We start from the raw sequence: 20420 nt of genomic DNA, 5'->3' as shown, positions 1-20420 counted from the left end.
TACCAAGGTCATGAAGCATGACAAACTCTAGCACGTGAAGGACTGTATTGTCAGGAAATCAACTCAAGTTATCTATATAAAATTCTCATCGCAAACAGAAGGCAACTCCTGCAGCCACCATCCCCTAATCGAGAGAGCATCTCCTAGCTGTATGGAAGAAAGACCCTCTTGGTGTGGGACAGAAGGAGACATCAAATCTACTTCACCTTCTGAGAAAAAATTTTGAAATCAGTTATTATAATTGTTTTTCTAGTCTGTGGTAAGATAACATACTACAAAGCAAATGCCCCTCTAAACATGCCTTCATGCTTGAGGGATTGAACCTTGGTTCGGAATGGGGAGAGAATTTGTGGCCTCTTTCCCTTGGAACCAGTAGTTTAACATAGCAGACTCTATTATGGAAGCCATTCCAAAAGGAAACAATAGAATGACTGTTTTTTGCCCTGTTGAATCTTTTCAGAATTGCAACTTCCGGTGAGCCCGTCAGTATGTCTGGATCAGAGCATACAATTAAAGCTGAGTAATTCAAGTCACCTTTTAAAAACAGTGAAGTCATATATGTGGAAACCAGGAGACTGGAGACGTGAACAGCTGTAAGCTAATTATCTTGAATTGTTATGTCAAGCGTGCATTTTAAGAGATAGCTAATAAGAGAAAAGCACCAAACACATCTGGGGGTTTTACATGTTTGAATTATTAGGTTCTGTTATATAAATTTTAGGCTATCTCTTCTTAATAAATAATGCCACCATCGATTTTCTGCTACACTAATTCAAATCTATCTTGCCATAGAATAAACGTTTGGGTAAATAGGACTCTTATCCAGGAAGTTACATTAATGGAAATTGAATTTAAAACCTTGGCCATGTGAAACTAAAATTTTAACTTCCATTTTATACTCAAATAACATGCCTTGGTCTACGAGTATGGCTGAATGATTTTTTTCTATTATTATTTTTTTATGGCTCTGAGAAAGCAACTGTAGGGTACCAAGTTATTCAAGTTACCTTCAGGGAAAGGATTTTGTCATGTAGATAAATTATAGTGAAAAATTAAGAGATTTTAATTATCTTACCCAACACACAAAATAGTTTGCCCCATGTAATTTTATAATTATTAGGTAGTATTCCACAGTTAATAGTTTTTATTGAAGAATCGTATGCATTTCTGCTCACCTAGACTTCAAAAGATGAAACAGCACAGTCTTTTCATTGATCAAACTTAGATATTTGAAATATAGAAATATGATGCCGAAAAGAAAATAGTTATACATTTTGGTATCATTTATAATGAAATTATGTTTGTTTTATCACAAAATATTTAACTAGTGTTATTTTTCCTTTTTTAGACTGAAGTGTTTCCTAATACTTCATCCCTTAAATTAACCCTTAATTATCTGTGGTGCAGGTTATTAGGTAGAATCAAATTAGTGGGGAAAGTATTTCGGCATATTTTTGGTGACCTGCCTGTCCACTATTGAGAAACAGTATCTTTTCTTGTGGAGGATAAGATAGAGCAAAGGTAGGAGAGGGCAGAACCAGAAAATTTCAGGGGTATCCTAAACTTTTATATGTATCACTTTTGTTGGGATGGTACCAGATGTGACTAATTTAAATTTTTTAGATCTTTAAGCCTCATTTCAGGTACAATTTTAGACATCGTTTAAGACAACCCATACACTGAAAGCTGGGGTCCAGTGAAAGAGAGATGGGGTGTACAAAGCTCTGAGGCAATTTATAAATTACATACCCCAAATTATGGAGCTTTAATTATATTTTTAATTTTTTAGGAATCAAACCACAGTCCTAGCTCCACAAGAAATACTCTTGAGAGCCAAAGATTTATCCGTAATTCTTAAAGCGTATGTGCTGGTGACATCCTTAACTCCTCTGCGTGCATTCATTCATTCGACTGGCACGGTTTGGAATCCACCAAAGAAAAAACGCTTCACTGTCAAGGTAAAATTTCCATTGTTGCAGTTATTTCCCACAAAGTATACTGGAGATAAGTAAAGTGAGTTGGGCTGCCTTTCTCCGACCTTTATGATTATCAAATCCCAAGGAGCAAAGATTGTATCGTTTTATTGCTGCAAGCAGAGATTTTCATTTAATAGGTGCAGGTTCAAAAATGAACTGGAAACAGCTTAATTCACTAGGGATCACAAAGGCTACATCTTCTTTTTCTCTCAATTCATCTTTTTAGTTCAGTTCTTTGACCCATTGTAGAACTAGTTCTCAGCTGTGGTCTGTTTTTCTTGACTTTCCACTCATTCAAGAAAAATGTAGTCAGTGCAACAGAGGAAAATATAATTTTGCCCTTATGCTTTTTGCTTCATTTTTAGGAAGCATAATGCCTGTTTCATTTCACCATTCAATATGGAATATTTGCTGAGTAAAAAACAATGCTCTCAAGGGTGCCTGACATAGTAGCCATGACATAAAGCATGATGAGAAAGTTTTCAAGGTAGAACTTAATAATAACCTACTTAATAATAACCTCCAAAAAGTTTAGTTATAAGAGGTAATTCAGGTTAGCTCATTCGAAAATAAGGTCTAGTGAGAATATACGTGATACATTTTAAGGAGTTTCTGATTTTACAGAAATAATTTTTCAAAGTGTAGTTAAGGGGAAATGCACACATGCATTCTTTCAGTTTCTTCCCACTTCCTCATATCTGTTTTCTGAACAATTATTTCTGTAAGATCAAAGATGCCTTCAAAGAACAAATACTACCCGATCCCTCTTATAGAAGGAATCTAAACTAGTCAAACTCACAGAAGCGGAGAATAGAATGGTAGTTAGCAGGGGCTGGGGAAAGAGGGAAATAGGGAGGTGTTAGTCTAAGGGTCTAAAGTTTCAGTTATGCTAGATGAATAAGTCCTGGAGATCGACTTACAGTATAGCGCCTATAGTTAATAATACTGAGATTTGCTAAGAGGATAGATTTTATGTTCTTATCACTAAATAAATAAATAAATAGGGTGGGTGGAAACTTTTGAAGTGGATAGATACGTTTATGACTTGATTGTAGTGATGGTTTCATGGGCGTATACTTATCTCTAAACTCATCAAATTGTATGCATTAAATACGTACAGGTTTTTGTATTTTAATCATAAAAAAAGGCACAAGTGCCTTTTATAGTTTTGAGAGATTTAAAAGTGACTGTACTTGATACTTTTCAGAATTTTTCTTACATAAACTGCACTTTAAGTTTTGGAAAATCTTCCAACAGGGAAATAATTTTAAATGGTATGTTTAAAAATTGTCAGTTAAAAAACAGATAAGCATGACAAAAGATGCAGATGTTACATTACTTAGTAAAGTAGGTAACTGATATTTTAAGGAAATGGTGTTGATGACTTAGGTCTTAAGGGTGGTTTATTTTAAAGACAATCATCTCATCTCAATTATATCAGTATTAAGTGGTTTTTGATCAGGAAAAAGTGGAATCTAATTTGATTTGTCTTTCATGTTATCTCCCACAAGTCTTCACAGTGGCTGTTTATATTTCCCTAAGAACCTTTAATTATTCCCCAGTTGCCTTTTCTGTTAAGTTGAATTGTATGCAATTGCTGACAATTGGCCAGTTTTGACCTACAAAAAATTACAGTTTCATATGATTCAACCAAATAATTAGAAATCAGATATAGAGAGATACAAGAATCATAATCCTCTATTCATGTCACATTCATGTATTCGACAAATGTTTGTTGAGCAGAGATCCAAATCCCTGTCCTTGTAGAACTTGCAACATCTGTGTGTGCAAGCCTCCTCTCCTATTTTATCTTTTTTATTTAATACATTTTATCGCCGTTTCCCACTTAATTATCATTCCTCTCAAAGGCCATCATTATAATGATTTAATGTGTGTTTTTTGTGCATATTCTTGTAAAATAAGCATTTTTATTTTGTTATGCATGCAAGTATCTTTAGCATATAAACTGTATTATATAGTTTTTCCTTTTTCTTTTACTATATATATATATATATATATATATATATATATATATATATATATTGGGCCGTGCGGCATGTGGGATCTTAGTTCCCTGACCAGGGATCAAACCCATGCCCCGCCCCCTGCAGTGGAAGCGTGGAGTCTTAACAATTGGACCGCCAAGAAAGCCCCTCTGACTATTTTTTAAAATGCAGCACTACGTATTTTTAGGAAGAAACCTTCCACGTTGCTATGTGTATATCTTCTGTTACTTTTTCACTGATTTGCAGTATTAGTGATGTGTTTTCCCTTATAGTTTACCTCCCCATTGCTCCAGTGATAGACATCTGGATTGCTCCAGCTCTTGGCTAAAGCAAACAGTACTTCAAATGCACAAATCCTTGTATCTGACTCTTTATGAACCTGCATATGATTTTCTGAAGAGTGTATACCCAGAACTGGGATGGCTGGGGCATAAGATATAGGTTCATTTGATAGAATTAAATAATGCCAGCTCGCCCTCCAAAGTGCCTGTATCAATTTCTGTACCCCCACATAAGCCAACATTTGACCGTTTCCAGCTGTGACAGGTGAAAAGTGTTATTTTGATCTTGCAAATAGCTCAATTTGCCGTCTCTCTGTTAACTTTATCACAGTGTTATTTTTTGATTAGAAATCTTCAATTCATTAATCAAATTAATTTTTCCATATGCTTCCTCTTTGGGGATTTAGTTTCAGAAATCCTTTCTTATCTCTAAGTCACAAAGGTGTGCTTCTCCATTTTTTTCTATTACCTTTATAATTTTCCCTGGACATGTAAATATTTAATTCAACTAGAGATCACCTCTGATCCAGTTTTTTTCTTTTTTCCTAAATATTCCATTCTCACGGGCTAAAAACTCATCATTTCCTATGAATCTGACATCACTTTTGTTGTATAACTTTCCATATGTATATGGAGCCGCCTCTGATGTCTCTGTTCGGTTCCAGTTGGCCCACTCTTTTTTAATATTTTGGCAGTATAAGTATGTCTTCATGCCTGACACGGGAGGTACCTCTTGTCTACTTCTTCTTTTCAAGATTGTTAACTATGTGGTGGGCGTTTATTTCCTCATAAACATTTTAGAATATCAATTATACTTTTAAACTCCTACTGGATCCACCTCCTAGAGTAATGGAAATAAAAACAAAAATAAACAAATGGGACCTAATGAAACTTAAAAAGTTTTGCAAAGCAAAGAAAACTACAAACAAGACGAAAAGACAGCCCTCAGAATGGGAGAAAATATTTGCAAATGAATCAACGGGCAAAGGATTAATCTCCAAAATATATGAACAGCTCATGCAGCTCAATGTTAAAAAAAACAAAAACCCAATCAAAAAATGGGCAGGAGACCTAAATAGACATTTCTCCAAAGAAGGCATACAGATGGCCAAGAGACACATGAAAAGCGGCTCAACATCACTAATTATTAGAGAAATGCAAATCAAAACCACAATGAGCTATCACCTCACACCAGTTAGAGTGGGCATCATCAGAAAATCTACAAACAACAAATGCTGGAGAGGGTGTGGAGAAAAGGGAGCCCTCTTGCACTGTTGGTGGGAATGTAAATTGATACAGCCACTTTGGAGAACAGTATGGAGGTTCCTTAAAAAACTAAACATAGGGGCTTCCCTGGTGGCGCAGTGGTTGAGAGTCCGCCTGCCGATGCAGGGGACATGGATTCGTGCCCTGGTCCGGGAGGATCCCACATGCTGCAGAGCGGCTGGGCCTGTGAGCCATGGCCGCTGGGCCGGCGTGTCCGGAGCCTGTGCTCCGCAACGGGAGAGACCACAACAGTGAGAGGCCCGCGTACTGCCAAAAAAAAAAAAAAAAAAAAAAAACACTAAATATAGAATTACCATACGATCCAGCAATCCCACTACCAGGCATATACCCAGAGAAAACCATAATGCAAAAAGACACATGCACCCCAATGTTCATTGCAGCACTATTTACAATAGCCAGGTCATGGAAGCAACCTAAATGCCCCTCGACAGACGAATGGATAAAGAAGATGTGGTACATATATGCAATGGAATATTACTCAGCCATAAAAAGGAATGAAATTGGGTCATCTGTAGAGACGTGGATGGATCTAGAGACTGTCATACAGAGTGAACTAAGTCATAAAGAGAAAAACAAATATTGTATATTAAAGCATATATGTGGAACCTAGAAAAATGGTACAGATGAACTGGTTTGCAGGGCAGAAATAGAGACACAGATGTAGAGAACAAGCGTATGCACACCAAGGGGGGAAAGTGGCGGGGGTGGTGGTGGTGGAATGAATTGGGAGATTGGGATTGATACATATACACTAATATGTATAAAATAGATAACTTATAAGAACCTGCTGTTTAAAAAAATAAATAAAATTCAAAAAAAAAATCCTACTGGAATTTCAATATAATACTGAATTTTTAGCTTAATTTTTGAAGAGTTGATTATTCATAATATTGTCTTTCCATTTATTCAGGTCATTTTATTTGTCCTTTATTAGAGTTTAATTTTTATTCCTCCACAGAGATCTTATATGGTTTTGCTTAAGTTTATTTCAAGATTCCTGGGAGTATTTTTTGATATTGTTATTTATTTATTTATTTTTTTTTTAACATCTTTATTGGAGTATAATTGCTTTACAGTGGTGTGTTAGTTTCTGCTGTATGACAAAGTGAATCAGCTATACAGATACATATATCCCCATATCCCCTCCCTCTTGTGTCTCCCTCCCAACCTCCCTATCCCACCCCTGTAGTTGGTCACATAGCACCGAGCTGATCTCCCTGTGCTATGCGGCTGCTTCCCACTGGCTATCTATTTTACATTTGCTAGTGTATATATGGCACTGCTACTCTCTCACTTCGTCACAGCTTACCCTTCCCCTTCCCCATGTCCTCAAGTCCATTCTCTACTTCTGCATCTTTATTCCTGTCCTCCCCCTAGGTTCATCAGAACCATTTTCTTTTTTAGATTCCATATATATGTGTTAACATACGGTATTTGTTTTTCTCTTTCTGACTGACTTCACTCTGTATGACAAACTCTAGGTCCATCCAGCTCACTACAAATAACTCAATTTCATTTCTTTTTATGGTTGAGTAATATTCCATTGTATATATGTGCCACATCTTCTTTATCCATTCATCTGTCAGTGGACACTTAGGTTGCTTCCATGTCCTGGCTACTGTAAATAGTGCTGCAATGAACATTCTGGTATGACTCTTTTTAAATTATGGTTTTCTCAGGGTATATGCCCAGTAGTGGGATTGCTGGGTCATATGGTAGTTCTATTTTTAGTTTTTTAAGGAACCTCCATACTGCTCTCCATAGTGAGAACAGTAGTGGCTGTATCAATTTACATTCCCACCAACAGTGCAAGAGGGTTCCCTTTTCTCCACACTCTCTCCAGTATTTATTGTTCGTAGATTTTTTGATGATGGCCATTCTGACTGGTGTGAGGTGATACCTCATTGTGGTTTTGATTTGCATTTCTCTAATGATTAGCGGTGTTGAGCATCCTTTCATGTGTTTGTTGGCAATTTGTATATCTTCTTTGGAGAAATGTCCGTTTAGGTCTTCTTCCCATTTTTTGGACTGGGTTGTTTGTTTTTTTGATATTGAGCTGCATGAGTTGCTTGTATATTTTGGAGATTAATCTTTTGTCAGTTGCTTTGTTTGCAAATGTTTTCTCCCATTCTGAGGGTTATCTTTTCACCCTGTTTATGGTTTTCTTTGCTATGCAAAAGCTTTTAAGTTTCATTAGATCCCATTTGTTTATTTTTGTTTTTATTTCCATTTCTCTAGGAGGTGGGTCAAAAAGGATCTTGCTGTGCTTTATGCCATAGAGTGTTCTGCCTATGTTTTCCTGTAAGAGTTTTATAGTGTCTGGCCTTACATTTAGGTCTCTAATCCATTTTTAGTTTATTTTTGTGTAAGGTGTTAGGGAGTGTTCTAAGTTCATTCTTTTACATGTAGCTGTCCAGTTTTCCCAGCACCACTTATTGAAGAGGCTGTCTTTTCTCCATTGTATTCTCTTGCCTCCCCTATCAAAGATAAGGTGACCATATGTGCATAGGTTTATCTCTGGGCTTTCTATGCTGTTCCATTGATCTGTATTTCTGTTTTTGTGCTGGTACCATACTGTCTTGATTACTGTACCTTTGTAGTATAAAATAAAGTCAGGGAGCCTGATTCCTCCAGCTCTGTTTTTCTTTCTCAAGAGTGCTTTGGCTCTTAGGGTCTTATGTATGTCCATACAAATTGTGAAGTTTCTTGTTCTAATTCTGTGAAAAATGCCATTGGTAGTTTGATAGGGATTGCACTGAATCTGTAGATTGCTTTGGGTAGTATAGTCATTTTCACAATTTTGATTCTTCTAATCCAAGAACATCGTATATCTCTCCATCTGTTTATATCATCTTTAATTTCATATGGGTCTTTCATCTCCTTAGGTAGGTTTATTCCTAGCTAGTCTACTCTTTTTGTTGCAGTGGTTAATGGGAGTGTTTCCATAAATGTTCCTTCAGAGTTTTCATCATTAATGTATAGGAATGCAAGAGATTTCGGTGCATTAATTTTGTATCCTGCTACTTTACAAAATTCATTGATTAGCTCTAGTAGTTTTCTGGTAGGATCTTTAGGATTCTCTATATATAGTATCATGTCATCTGCAACAGTGACAGTTTTACTTCTTCTTTTCCGATTTGGATTCCTTTTATTTCTTTTTTTTCTCTGATTGCTGTGGCTAAAACTTCCAAAACTATGTTGAATAATAGTGCTGAGAGTGGGCAACCTTGTCTTGTTCCTGATCTTAGTGGAAATGGTTTCACTTTTTCACCATTGAGAATGATGTTGGCTGTGGGTTTGTCATATATATGACCTTTATTATGTTGAGGTAGGTTCCCTCTACGCCCTTTCTGGAGAGTTTTTATCATAAATGGGTGTTGAATTTTGTCGAAAGCTTTTTCTGAATCTATTGAGCTGATCATATGGTTTTTATCCTTCAGTTTGTTAATATGGTGTATCACATTGATTTGCATATATTGAAGAATCCTTGCATTCCTGGGATAAACCCCACTTGATCATGGTGTATGATCCTTTTAATGTGCTGGTGGATTCTGTTTGCTAGTATTTTGTTGAGGATTTTTGCATCTATGTTCATCAGTGATACTGGCCTGTAGTTTTCTTCCTTTGTTACATCTTTGTCTGGTTTGGGTATCAGGGTGATGGTGGCCTCATAGAATGAGTTTGGGAGTGTTCCTCCCTCTGCTATATTTTGGAAGAGTTTGTGAAGGATAGGTGTTAGCTCTTCTCTAAATGTTTGATAGAATTCACCTGTGAGGTCATCTGGTCCTGGGCTTTTGTTTGTTGGAAGATTTTTAATAACAGTTTCATTTTCAGTGCTTGTGATTGGTCTGTTTATATTTTCTATTTCTTCCTGGTTCAGTCTCAGAATGTTGTGCTTTTGTAAGAATTTGTCCTTTTCTTCCAGGGTGTCCATTTATTGGCACATAGTTGCCTGTGGTAATCTCTCATGATCCTTTGTATTTCTGCAAGGTCAGTTGTTACTTCTCCTTTTTCATTTCTAATTCTATTGATTTGAGTCTTCTCCCTTTTTTTCTTGATGAGTCTGGCTAATGGTTTATAAATTTCGTTTATCTTCTCAAAGAACCACCTTTCAGTTTTATTGATCTTTGCTATTGTTTCCTTCATCTCTTTTTCATTTATTTCTGATCTTTTCTTTATGATTTCTTTCCTTCTGCTAACTTTGGGATATTTTTGTTCTTCTTTCTCTAATAGCTTTAGATGTAAGTTTAGGCTGTTTATTTGAAATGTTTCTTGTTTTTTGAGGTAGGCATGTATTACTATAAACTTCCCTCTTAGAACTTCTTTTGCTGAATCCCATAGGTTTTGGGCTGTTGTGTTTTGATCGTCATTTGTTTCTAGGTATTTTTTAATTTCCTCTTTGATTTCTTCAGTGATCTCTTGGTTATATAGTAGCATATTGTTTAGCCTCTATGTGTTTTTATTTTTTACAGATTTTTTCCTGTAATTGATATCTAGTCTCATAGTGTTGTGGTCAGAAAAGAAACTTGATATGATTTCAATTTTCTTAAGTTTACCAAGGCTTGATATGTGACCCAAGATATGATCTGTCCTGGAGAATGTTCCATGAGCACTTGAGAAGAAAGTGTATTCTGTTGTTTTTGGATGGAATGTCCTATAAATATCAATTAAGTCCATCTTGTTTAATGTGTCATTTAAAGCTTGTGTTTCCTTATTTATTTTCATTTTGGATGATCTGTTTGCTGGTGAAAGTGTGGTGTTAAAGTCCCCTACTATGATTGCGTTACTGTCGATTTCCTCTTCTGTGGCTGTTAGCATTTGCCTTATGTATTGAGGTGCTCCTATGTTGGGTGCATAAATATTTTTGATTGTTATATCCTCTTGGATTGATCCCTTCATCATTATGTAGTGTCCTTCTTTGTGTCTTGTAATAGTCTTTATTTTAAAGTCTATTTTGTCTGCTATGAGAATTGCTACTCCAGCTTTCTTTCGATTTCCATTTGCATGGAATACCTTTTTCCATCCCCTCACTTTCAGTCTGTATGTGTCCCTAGATCTGAAGTGGGTCTTTGTACACAGCCTGTATATGGGTCTTGTTTTTGTATCCATTCAGCCAGTTTGTGTCTTTTGGTTGGAGCATTTAATCCATTTCCTTGTAAGGTAGTTATCGATATGTATGTTCCTATTACCATTTTCTTAATTGTTTTGGGTTTGTTATTGTAGGTCTTTTCCTTGTCTTGTGTTTCCTGCCTAGAGAAGTTCCTTTAGCATTTTTTGTAAAGCTGGTCTGGTGGTACTGAATTCTCTAAACTTCTGCTTGTCTATAAAGGTTTTAATTTCTCTGTCGAATCTGAATGAGATCCTTGCTGGGGAGAATAATCTTGGTTGTAGGTTTTTCCCTTTCATCACTTTAAATATGTCCTGCCACTGCCTTCTGGCTTGCAGATTTTCTAGTGAAAGATCCGCTGCTGACCTTATGGGTATTCTGTCCTATGTTTTTTGTTGCTTTTCTCTTGCTGCTTTTAATATTTTTCTTTGTATTTAATTTTTGATAGTTTTATTAGTATGTGTCTCGGTGTGTTTCTCTTTGGGTTTATCCTCTGTGGGACTCTCTGTGCTTCCTGGACTTGATTGGCTATTTCCTTTCCCATGTTAGGGAAGTTTTCAACTATAATCTCTTCAAATATTTTCTCAGAGGTTTTCTTTTTCTCTTCTCCTTCTGGGACCTCTATAATTCTAATGTTGGTGCATTTGATGTTGTCCCAGAGGCCTCTGAGACTGTCCTCAGTTCTGTTCATTCTTTTTTCTTTATTCTGCTCCCTGGCAGTTTTTCCATCATTTTATCTTCCAACTCACTTATCTGTTCTTCTGCCTCAGTTATTCTGCTATTGATTCCTTCTAAAGTATTTTTAATTTCAGTTATTTTTTTGTTCATCATTGTTTGTTTGCTCTTTAGTTCTTCTAGATCTTTGTTAAATGTTTCTTGTATTTTCTCCATTCTGTTTCCAAGATTTTCGATCATCTTTACTATCATTACTCTGAATTCTTTTTCAGGTAGTTTGCCTATGTCGTCTTCATTTATTTGGTCTTGTAGGTTTTTACCTTGCTCCTTCATCTGTAACATATTCTTTTGTCATTCCTTTTTTTTTTTTTTTTTTTTTTTGGGTGGGTCTATATTCCTGTCTTACTGATTGTTTAGCCTGAGGTGTCCAAAACTGGAGTTTTCGGGCAGTTGGATAGAGCCTGGTCTTGGTCCTGAGATTAGGACCTCTGGGAAGCCTCACTCCAATTAACCTGGGGTCTGAGGTTCTCTCTTAGTCCAGTGGTTTGGACTCAGAGCTCCCACCACAGGAGCTTGGGCCCGACCTCCTGCAAGCTGGTCATTGGCAGTTCCTCCCATCCCCTTTGGTGTCCGTAGTCCCCCAGTGATGCCTGGTAGGTGCCCTAGTTGTGCAGAGATGTGAATTCCATGTTCTTCTAGCCTGCCATCTTCAAGAAATACTATTTTTAAAGTGGAATTTCTATTTGATAAACTTGTTCCAATAATTTAACTATTAATATCATTGGTTTTACGAGGTGTTTTATCTGCAAATAAGGTCATGTTAATCTCTTTCCTTTTAATTCTTGGCTATCTTCTTTTCTACTTCCTTCTTTTTTTTTTTTCTTTTCCTTGACTAATGTTGCCAAGAATCTTTAAAAGCAGAACTGATAGTGGATGTTCTTGAGTTGAACATCTTTTAAGATGGGCACATCTCAAGTTTCTCCATTAAGTAAAATGCTCGCAGTAGGTTTTTGGTATGTAATCTTTGCAATGTCTGCCAAAGCAGTGAGAATAATATAATTAAGTACAATGGATCTATCATTACATTTCAGCCGTTACAATTTATAGGTAGTCTTGTTTCATCTGTACCCTCTCTACTCCCTTTCCCTAGCACTAATTTATTTTGAAACAAATACAAGACATCATATGATTTCATTTATAAATCTTTTTACAATATAACTCAAAGACATATGGATTTATAAACTTTACCAAGTCAAGGAAATTCTCTTTTATTTTTAGTTTGCTGGAAATCTTCATCGTGAAATGATTTTGAACTTCACCAACACTTTTTCTCTGCATTTTGAGATAATCATGATTTTTAATCCTCCTCAAGTTTATGTGTATTATATTGCTAGATTTTCTCTTAATAAAACCTCCTTGCATAAATGAGATAAAACCTACTTGATAAGTATGTGCTATTTTCAGTACTCTGTTGGATTTGTTTATTTACAATTTTTATACCTTTGATCATAAATTATGTAGATTTATATTTTCTTATATTTCTCATACTTGGTTTTTACAGTTGAGATTATTGTAGCTTCATAAAATTAAGCTGGATAACTTTCACTTTTTTTCAGTTTTTTGGAGCAACTTATATAAGATAGAAATTAGCTTACCCTCAGGAATTTGGTACAAGTCTCTTGAAAAAAATAGATTTGGAGGTTTTTTAAAATAGCATTGACATTTCAACTTATTAAAACATTTTGATTTTAAGTTCACAATTTCTTCTTGTACAATTTGGCAATTTTGGGGGGGTTACCAATTTCGTCAAATTTTCAAATTCTTTAGTGTATAGTTGATTATAATGTTTTGATTTTTGTATCTGTTGTGTCTATAGCTATTTCATCTTTTTAAATTTATCCTTTGTAGATATGTGTTTTTTTAAATTTTTTGATTAGAATTGCCAGAAGTTTTTTTTTTTAGAGTTGGTTAAATCTTTTTAAAGAAACTAGTTTTTTATTTTGTTAACCTTTTTCATCATTTTGAAGTTGTTCCCAGTTTCACAGATTTATGCCCTTATTTGTGTCATTTCTTGGTTTCTAGTGTTTTGTTTGTTTGCTCTATTGTTTCTTTATAGTTTCTTTATTTGAATGTTTGCCTCCTTTATGCTTAACATTTTTTGTTTCCTAGTAAAAATGGCTAAATCTATATGTTCCTTTTATGTCCTGCTTTAGTCATGTCCCATAAATTTTGAATTATTTAATTCTAATTATTTTTTAATATTCTTTATGACTGCCTTGTTTAACTCAAGGTATTTAATAACATATTATTCCATTTATAAACAAAGGATTCTTTTTCAGCTATCCTTTTGTTATGAATTTCTAATATATTGCATTATTATCAGAGGGACAAATCCTGTATGCTACTGCTGTCTTGGAATTTATCCAGGCTTTCTTTTATTAATAATCTTTCTATTAAAAAAAAAACTTCCATGGGTGCTTGAAAAGAAAAACTCTACATGGGTATAGAAATTCTGTATATATTAATAGTTAAAGGCTCTCTTATTAATCATATTTTGCAGATACCTATTTGTTTTCCTCTTGATCTGATAGTTGCTAAGTGGAATGTATTAAAATCTCCAACTACAGTTGTTGGTCTGTTTCTCCCTGCCATTCAGTGGGTTGACTATTTTGAAGTTATATTGTTTGCTACCTGTTATTTATGACGGGTACAACTTCTTTCTCCATAGTTCCTTTAACCAGTATATATTAGCTTTCTTTTGTCTTAGGATACTACTGCTTTAATTTCTATTTTCGTCAGCTGTGCGTTTGCTTTTAGTTCATATTTTTGTTTTACCATATGTATTTTTAATTTTACCCTTTCTACATGACTTTGTAGTAAATGTATTTTTAAATAGTCAATATAGTTTTGGAATTGATTGTTTTCATCCAATCTGAGAATCTTTGTTTTCAATTTATGATTTTTTTTTTTTTTTTTTGCGGTACCCAGGCCTCTCACTGCCGTGGCCTCTCCCATTGTGGAACACAGGCTCCGGACGCGCAGGCTCAGCAGCCATGGCTCATGGGCCCAGCCGCTCCGCGGCATGTGGGATCTTCCTGGACCAGGGCACGAACCCGCGTCCCCTGCGTCGGCAGGCGGACTCTCAACCACTGCGCCACCAGGGAAGCCCTAATTTATGATTTTTAACTTATGTGCCTAGATTGTGACTACCATCTTATTTTTTTAATTTTTCAATGCATTCTTTTTGTTTTATTTAAAATATTTTTTCCTGCTTTTCACTGTAAAGATTGAATTTTCTTCTGTCAGCTTAAAAGTTATACATTCTTAATATAACATGCAGTGGATATCCTTCATTTAAGACATATATTCATGTTTATTTTCTCCTATTAAGTTCTTAAATTTTTAATATCTCCCACTCTGCCCCCTTAAGACTAATATCCTTTGCTCCCTACACTACTTCCCCACATTGCAGTGTAGATCTACAGTGTAGATTTTTAATTCTGGTTGAAATAATCACTTTTTGTTTTGTTTTGTTTTCTTAAAAAACCAAACCTAACCAAACTTTATCAAGGAATTTATCACCCTCACATCCCCTAAACTGTTCACAACATCCCCCTGGATTTGTTTCTTTTCTTATTTGTGTTTCCAGTTTGGGCCTGAAGTCTTTACTCTTTAATTCTGGGAAATTTGTTTCCATTATTTCTTGGAATATTTTTGCTCACTGTTTCTTCTTTCTTTCTTCTGTTGTTCAGATTTTGACCCCTTCCGTCATCTGCCGATACCCCACAACTTGAGAACTATGCACATTTTTACTTAGATTTCTTACTATTTTTCCTCTTGGTTCTTTTTAATGATCTTCTTTAATATTTCATTTTGCTACTATCTTCCATTATTTCTAGTATGAGTATATTAATCATGCTTATTTTAAATTCCTAGCCCATTGGTTTTAGAAGTCCAATGTGCTATCCATTGCCACAGAACCCCTTGTCCTTTAGTTTTAGGAGCGTGATATATGGCATTTAGTTTGTTGCTTTTCTTTCCAGGTGCCTATACTTTTCATTTGTCCCCTATTTTGTCCTTTGAGCTTAAGTTATCCTGCAGATACTATTTATTCTCACCATTATCATATTGGGGGAAGGCCAGGTAAATCCAAAAGAGGTATGAGGATGAGTTCCAGGCATTGTAAAACCACTTTTGATCACTTCTCTCAGCTACTACGGTATCAGGTGACTTCCTTGGTCAGAATCTCACTCCCTAACCTCTTAGATAGAAAAGCCCTGGGGGGAGGCACTCTCCTTCATTATAATCCATCAAACTTGGGGTTTGAGAGAGAATAGGGTAGAGGAGTGAATGCCAGATGTGATGTAATCCCACACGTCTCATCACCTCCTCATCTGAGCGGGACATTCAGCAACCTGAATCCTGGGGTGGGCTTCACATCCTTAACAAGAAAGGAGCAGCAGTGAATGTCCTAGGGGACCACAGGGGGAGGCAGGAGGGAAACAAAAATGCTTTCCTCCAAACTGTCCTCTCAAAGAAACCTCTGGCAACACCCTCCTCAAACTCCAGCAATCCCTGCCCACTGCCACCACTGGCCAAGCCAGTTCAAAATATCTTTCAAAATCATTTTCACACAAGTTTTCATTTGTTCTTTAGTTAAATTCATACTTTAATCTCATTTAACCTATAATAGTTCACCATCTTGATGGGAAACTGAAGCTCCTAGATAGTCCAAGTAATTGTTTTTTAAGTTTTATTTTGTTTTTTCTTTATTTAAGCACCACATCCTCCAACCCCAGTAGAAATGACTGGTAGAAATGATATGCTTTTTTGTGTGATAGTTTTTATGTATTTCCTAAAGGAAAATCATATGAAAAGAAAGCTCTTTGTGATTTGGTTTTCTTTAGATTTTCATGCTTTGTTCACTGCTTTGTTTGTTATTCATATCTTTGTCATGTCTGCAGGACAGATGTGAGCTGCAGTTGTAGCATGGGAAAGCTTGCAGTTCTTGTCATTTTCATCCTCTCCTTGGGATTTGTCTTTTCAAGATCTTGCTTGATTATTCTGGACAGTACTGTTATCTGCTCTCAAAGGGAGGTAGTGCAGCTTCCTGGATTAATGTGCCAGAGAGCAATTATTTCCTTCTAGAGGTCAAAGTTATACTTGATGCTACAGATAGATTCAGAAAACAAGGGTCTATTTATTTACCCAACTGAAGTACTTATAGCTTCAGTTAAAACAAATAGATTATACTTATCTGTTAAATCACTTAACCATTCTCCAAAATACAGCTACCTTGTGATATTTTTAGAAGTGAAAAAATACAGAAATGGTTTTCAGTGCTAACGTGGAGGACAGGACCAAAACCCACTTTAAAGACTAACCATGTGATATCAATGTTTTATTAAATACTGTTCTTAAATTTCCACAAAACATAATTTGCGTGTGTGTGTGTTTGTACTGAGTCCTGAATACAAAGGCTAAATTGCTCGGTTAAATCAGTAGTGATTTATGCACTGTGCAGTGAGGCAAGCCCACTAAACTGGTTATTGGTGGCCATTTATAGAAGATTCTGGCAGCTAAAGGAGTATGAAAGTAATAACAGATATAACTATGAGCTCATTTATTTCCAGTTACGTCTGCTGCTGAGATACTTTATGTACTATAGCTTTGGAGAGAGTTGAAAAATATCATTAATGCAAATTTGAGAAATAATGGAAATAGAAGCTTTATAAACTAAACTTTTCTAAAATCCCCTTCTGTACAGTAAAAATAATTTAAAATATAAGTGTTAGATGTTTCCAAAGAATGTTCAAATTTAAAAGGGAAAGGGAGGTGGAGAAGAAAGAAAATTAGTAGCAAATGCAACATTTGATTATTATATCCTTTGATCCAGTTTTAAAACCACCACTTTTGCTGCTTGCTGTTAAGCAATGTCATTTTCTTGGTGAATATAATAAATTCAACTGCAAGCAATATTTTATTCAAACATTTCTTCCCTGAAAAATCTCTCAATTCAATTATAAAACCCTCCAGTTATACCTATGCATTGAAGAGTAGAACTCTTCCACAGACACTGTAACTATACCTTTCAGTCAAATACATCCATGGCTGTCTTTATATGCAAGTCATGTAGATTAACTGCAAGAAATTTAAATTTGGTTCTTAGAGTAAAAAGTCACAAGTTATCCCGTCATCCACTGTAAAGTTATCCAGCAGAGAGGAAGCTCTCCTGTCTATAACTTCTTTATGATGTCTGGAGATTCTGTATACTTGTGATCATGGCTGACTGCTTTGATGAAAATGTATTGCTGGAGTGATTTATGACTTCTGGCGGGAAGACCTATCCAAAGCCTTATTTTCTCTAGTTGAGACATAACTTAAATGAATTTGTATTTTGATCAGCCATTCCATATTTGAAGGCGTTCTTTTGTTGATATTTGATATTCAGAGGTTACATGAGGATAATTCCTTGAATGTAATCAGCTCTTGATAAATGCTTGGGTGGCATTCAATCAAAGATGATTTAAAATTGTTTAACCATGTGAAGAAATTGCCCAAGGATATTTAATCCCTAGCTGTTCTAATTCAGCCCTGTATTTTGCAATGATCTTCTAGTGGCTTTCCAGGAAATGTAATAGGCAGATGTCATCATCTGAATTTCTGGGCAGGGCCACTTTGATGGAAAAGGGAAAACACAGGACATTGCCGTCTTTGCTCACGTCAGTATCTGTGAGAATCACCTCCAGTGGAAACCAAAGTTAAAGCAAGCTGCCGCCCAGTCTCTGAATCACCAGCTCTCTACCACCACTGCACTGGCCTTTGGGGGACCATTCTTCCATTTCCAGTGCCCACAGTTCCCTCTCACATCGATGCAAATCAGCAAATGTGCACAGAGGAGAGAGTGAACCTTGGCAAAGAGGGGCATGTTGTTATTTACAAGGACCCCTTTTAAAAGATGCATATGTCTCTTATTCAGTTTGGGAACCATGATACAGTTGTAGGGATAAAGTTAGCCTCATTTGCCGTCAATATTTATACAGTGCCTTTCATAATGTCAGGTGAGATAGCTCATATATTCTCAAGATAAAAATGAGTAATGTCTTTCGAAGCAGGTATAAAGTTACATTATAGTTTTTCAACTTGAGGAAGTGTTCTTCTCCTGATCTTCATTTTACATCTAAACTGCAGACTATGGAGCAGACCTTGTAAAAGACTTCTTTACTGAGCATCTGGCCCTTCTGTAGGCCCAGGAGATTTATGTCAGCTGTAGCAGGAATGTGAATCAAAGCCTGCTTCTGGGATTTTGTAAAAAGAGTTGATGTATTACTTGGTCTACTCTTGCTTGGATTAAATTTAAAAATTGCATCAGGGTGTTCATTTTAAAGTATGATTTTATATAAATAGAAATTATAGATAACCAGAATAAAATTGAATAAACGTGATGAGAGCTGGCTTACAATAAAAACCTAAATAATAATTGCAAAATAACACTTATCTAATCAGCCCATATTGGTGTTAAATATTATTTCAGGTATATGTTAGCTCTAGAAAAAGAATGATTATTTTGCAACTGCCCAGGATTTTAAAGTGCATAAATGCAAAATAATTTTATGCTGTTGATGGCATTGATGCTGCCCATGGCAACTTTGTCTCTTGTGTTGAAAAATTTCCTTTATTCATTCATTTTATTCACTCATTCATTTCCATCTTTGTTCCATAAAAGGCTTTCGGGTAATTTTGTACATTCATTTATTCTTAATACTGAACCTGGATTATTAGCCTAAGAAAATTATTCATTAATCATGGCCATGTTTACTTGATCAAAAGTGATCATTTAAATCCATGAACCTAAGCTTGCAGAACTGCAGGCAAAATATATTTTTAAAAATTTACTTATTTTATTTATTTATTTTGGCTGTGTTGGGTCTTCATTGCTGCACACGGGCTTTCTCTAGTTGCGTTGAGCAGGGGCTACTCTTCATTGTGGTGTGCAGGCTTCTCATTGCGGTGGCTTCTCTTGTTGCAGAGCGCGGGCTCTAGGTGCACGGCCTTCAGTAGTTGTGGCTCACGGTCTCTAGAGCGCAGGCTCAGTAGTTGTGGCGCACAGACTTAGTTGCTCTGCAGCATGTGGGATCTTCCTGGACCAAGGCTCGAACCCATGTCCCCTGCATTGGCAGACGGATTCTTAACCACTGCACCACCAGGGAAGCCCTCAAAAAATATTAATCAGTGAATGATTGTCTATCATTATCATTTTTGTTAAAGGTATCTTGTTAACTGTAACTTGCTAAAAACTGAAACTTGGGGAAATATTTTAGAATAGGTTCTGCGACAGAAGATAAATTTTAGAGTAGGCTCTGCAACAGAAGATAAATACGAATTTTTTATATATACCATCTTTGTTAATTATGTCATCTCTTCTGAACTAACATAGTGAACAGATATAATTATCTGATATGGACACATTATATATATGCATTGTAGTGACAACATAAAGGTGAAACTTAACCCTAATGAATAAATTTGCTAATTATTATTTCCTTTAATGCAAGAAAACTGATGGACAAGTGTTAATTATCCATCCAGAAAAATGGAGGTTAACTGATATTCAGGGACTTCAGGTGAAGTAAGTGAATCCATTCAGGGTGCTGGAGAGATGGAAGAGGGAAGGCCTCAGTGGTAGTTTGGGGTTTAAGGTGTGTATTTGCCTACTCCTTTGCTCCCTGCCCCCCCTTTACCTGTCCTGATCAAAGCCCCCTTCTCCTTGGCGCCATCTAGTGGATGCCTGTGTCGGGATGAGGAAGATGCCCAGTTAAGGATTTGCAAAGATCAAGTGTCATTTCTCCAAACTGGAACCTAGGAGTGGATGGCCTGTGGACATCACAGAAGCTCTTATAAATTAGTTTATGGAGGCTCTTCCTCTTTCTGTTGTTATCCCATACAGACTTATTGCTCTGGTTTCTGGTACACCTCACTGATCAGAAGTTTATAAAATAAACAAGGGTTTAGAGTAAAAACTGAGCATGAAAAATGAGGACTCTTGTAAGCAGTGCTCCAGAGCAGTTTAAGCATCCACAGGGAACAT

General features: G+C 35.9%; 1 protein-coding gene across 1 annotated transcript in view; it reads left to right on the top strand.

Annotated features, from left to right (window-relative positions):
- The window catches only part of CPED1 (cadherin like and PC-esterase domain containing 1), a 294480-nt gene that overhangs the window by 90326 nt on the left and 183734 nt on the right, over positions 1-20420 (top strand). Inside the window, exons 5-6 of the mRNA XM_032643898.1 lie at positions 461-593; positions 1790-1958. Coding sequence (XP_032499789.1) covers positions 461-593; positions 1790-1958 — 302 coding nt within the window. The remainder of the gene's footprint in view (positions 1-460; positions 594-1789; positions 1959-20420) is intronic.

This window comes from Phocoena sinus, chromosome 9 (genome assembly GCF_008692025.1).
Source record: "Phocoena sinus isolate mPhoSin1 chromosome 9, mPhoSin1.pri, whole genome shotgun sequence".
In the NCBI taxonomy this organism is placed as follows: domain Eukaryota; kingdom Metazoa; phylum Chordata; class Mammalia; order Artiodactyla; family Phocoenidae; genus Phocoena; species Phocoena sinus.
Note: the sequence above shows the minus strand (reverse complement) of the source record. Positions and strands in the feature narration are given on the sequence as shown.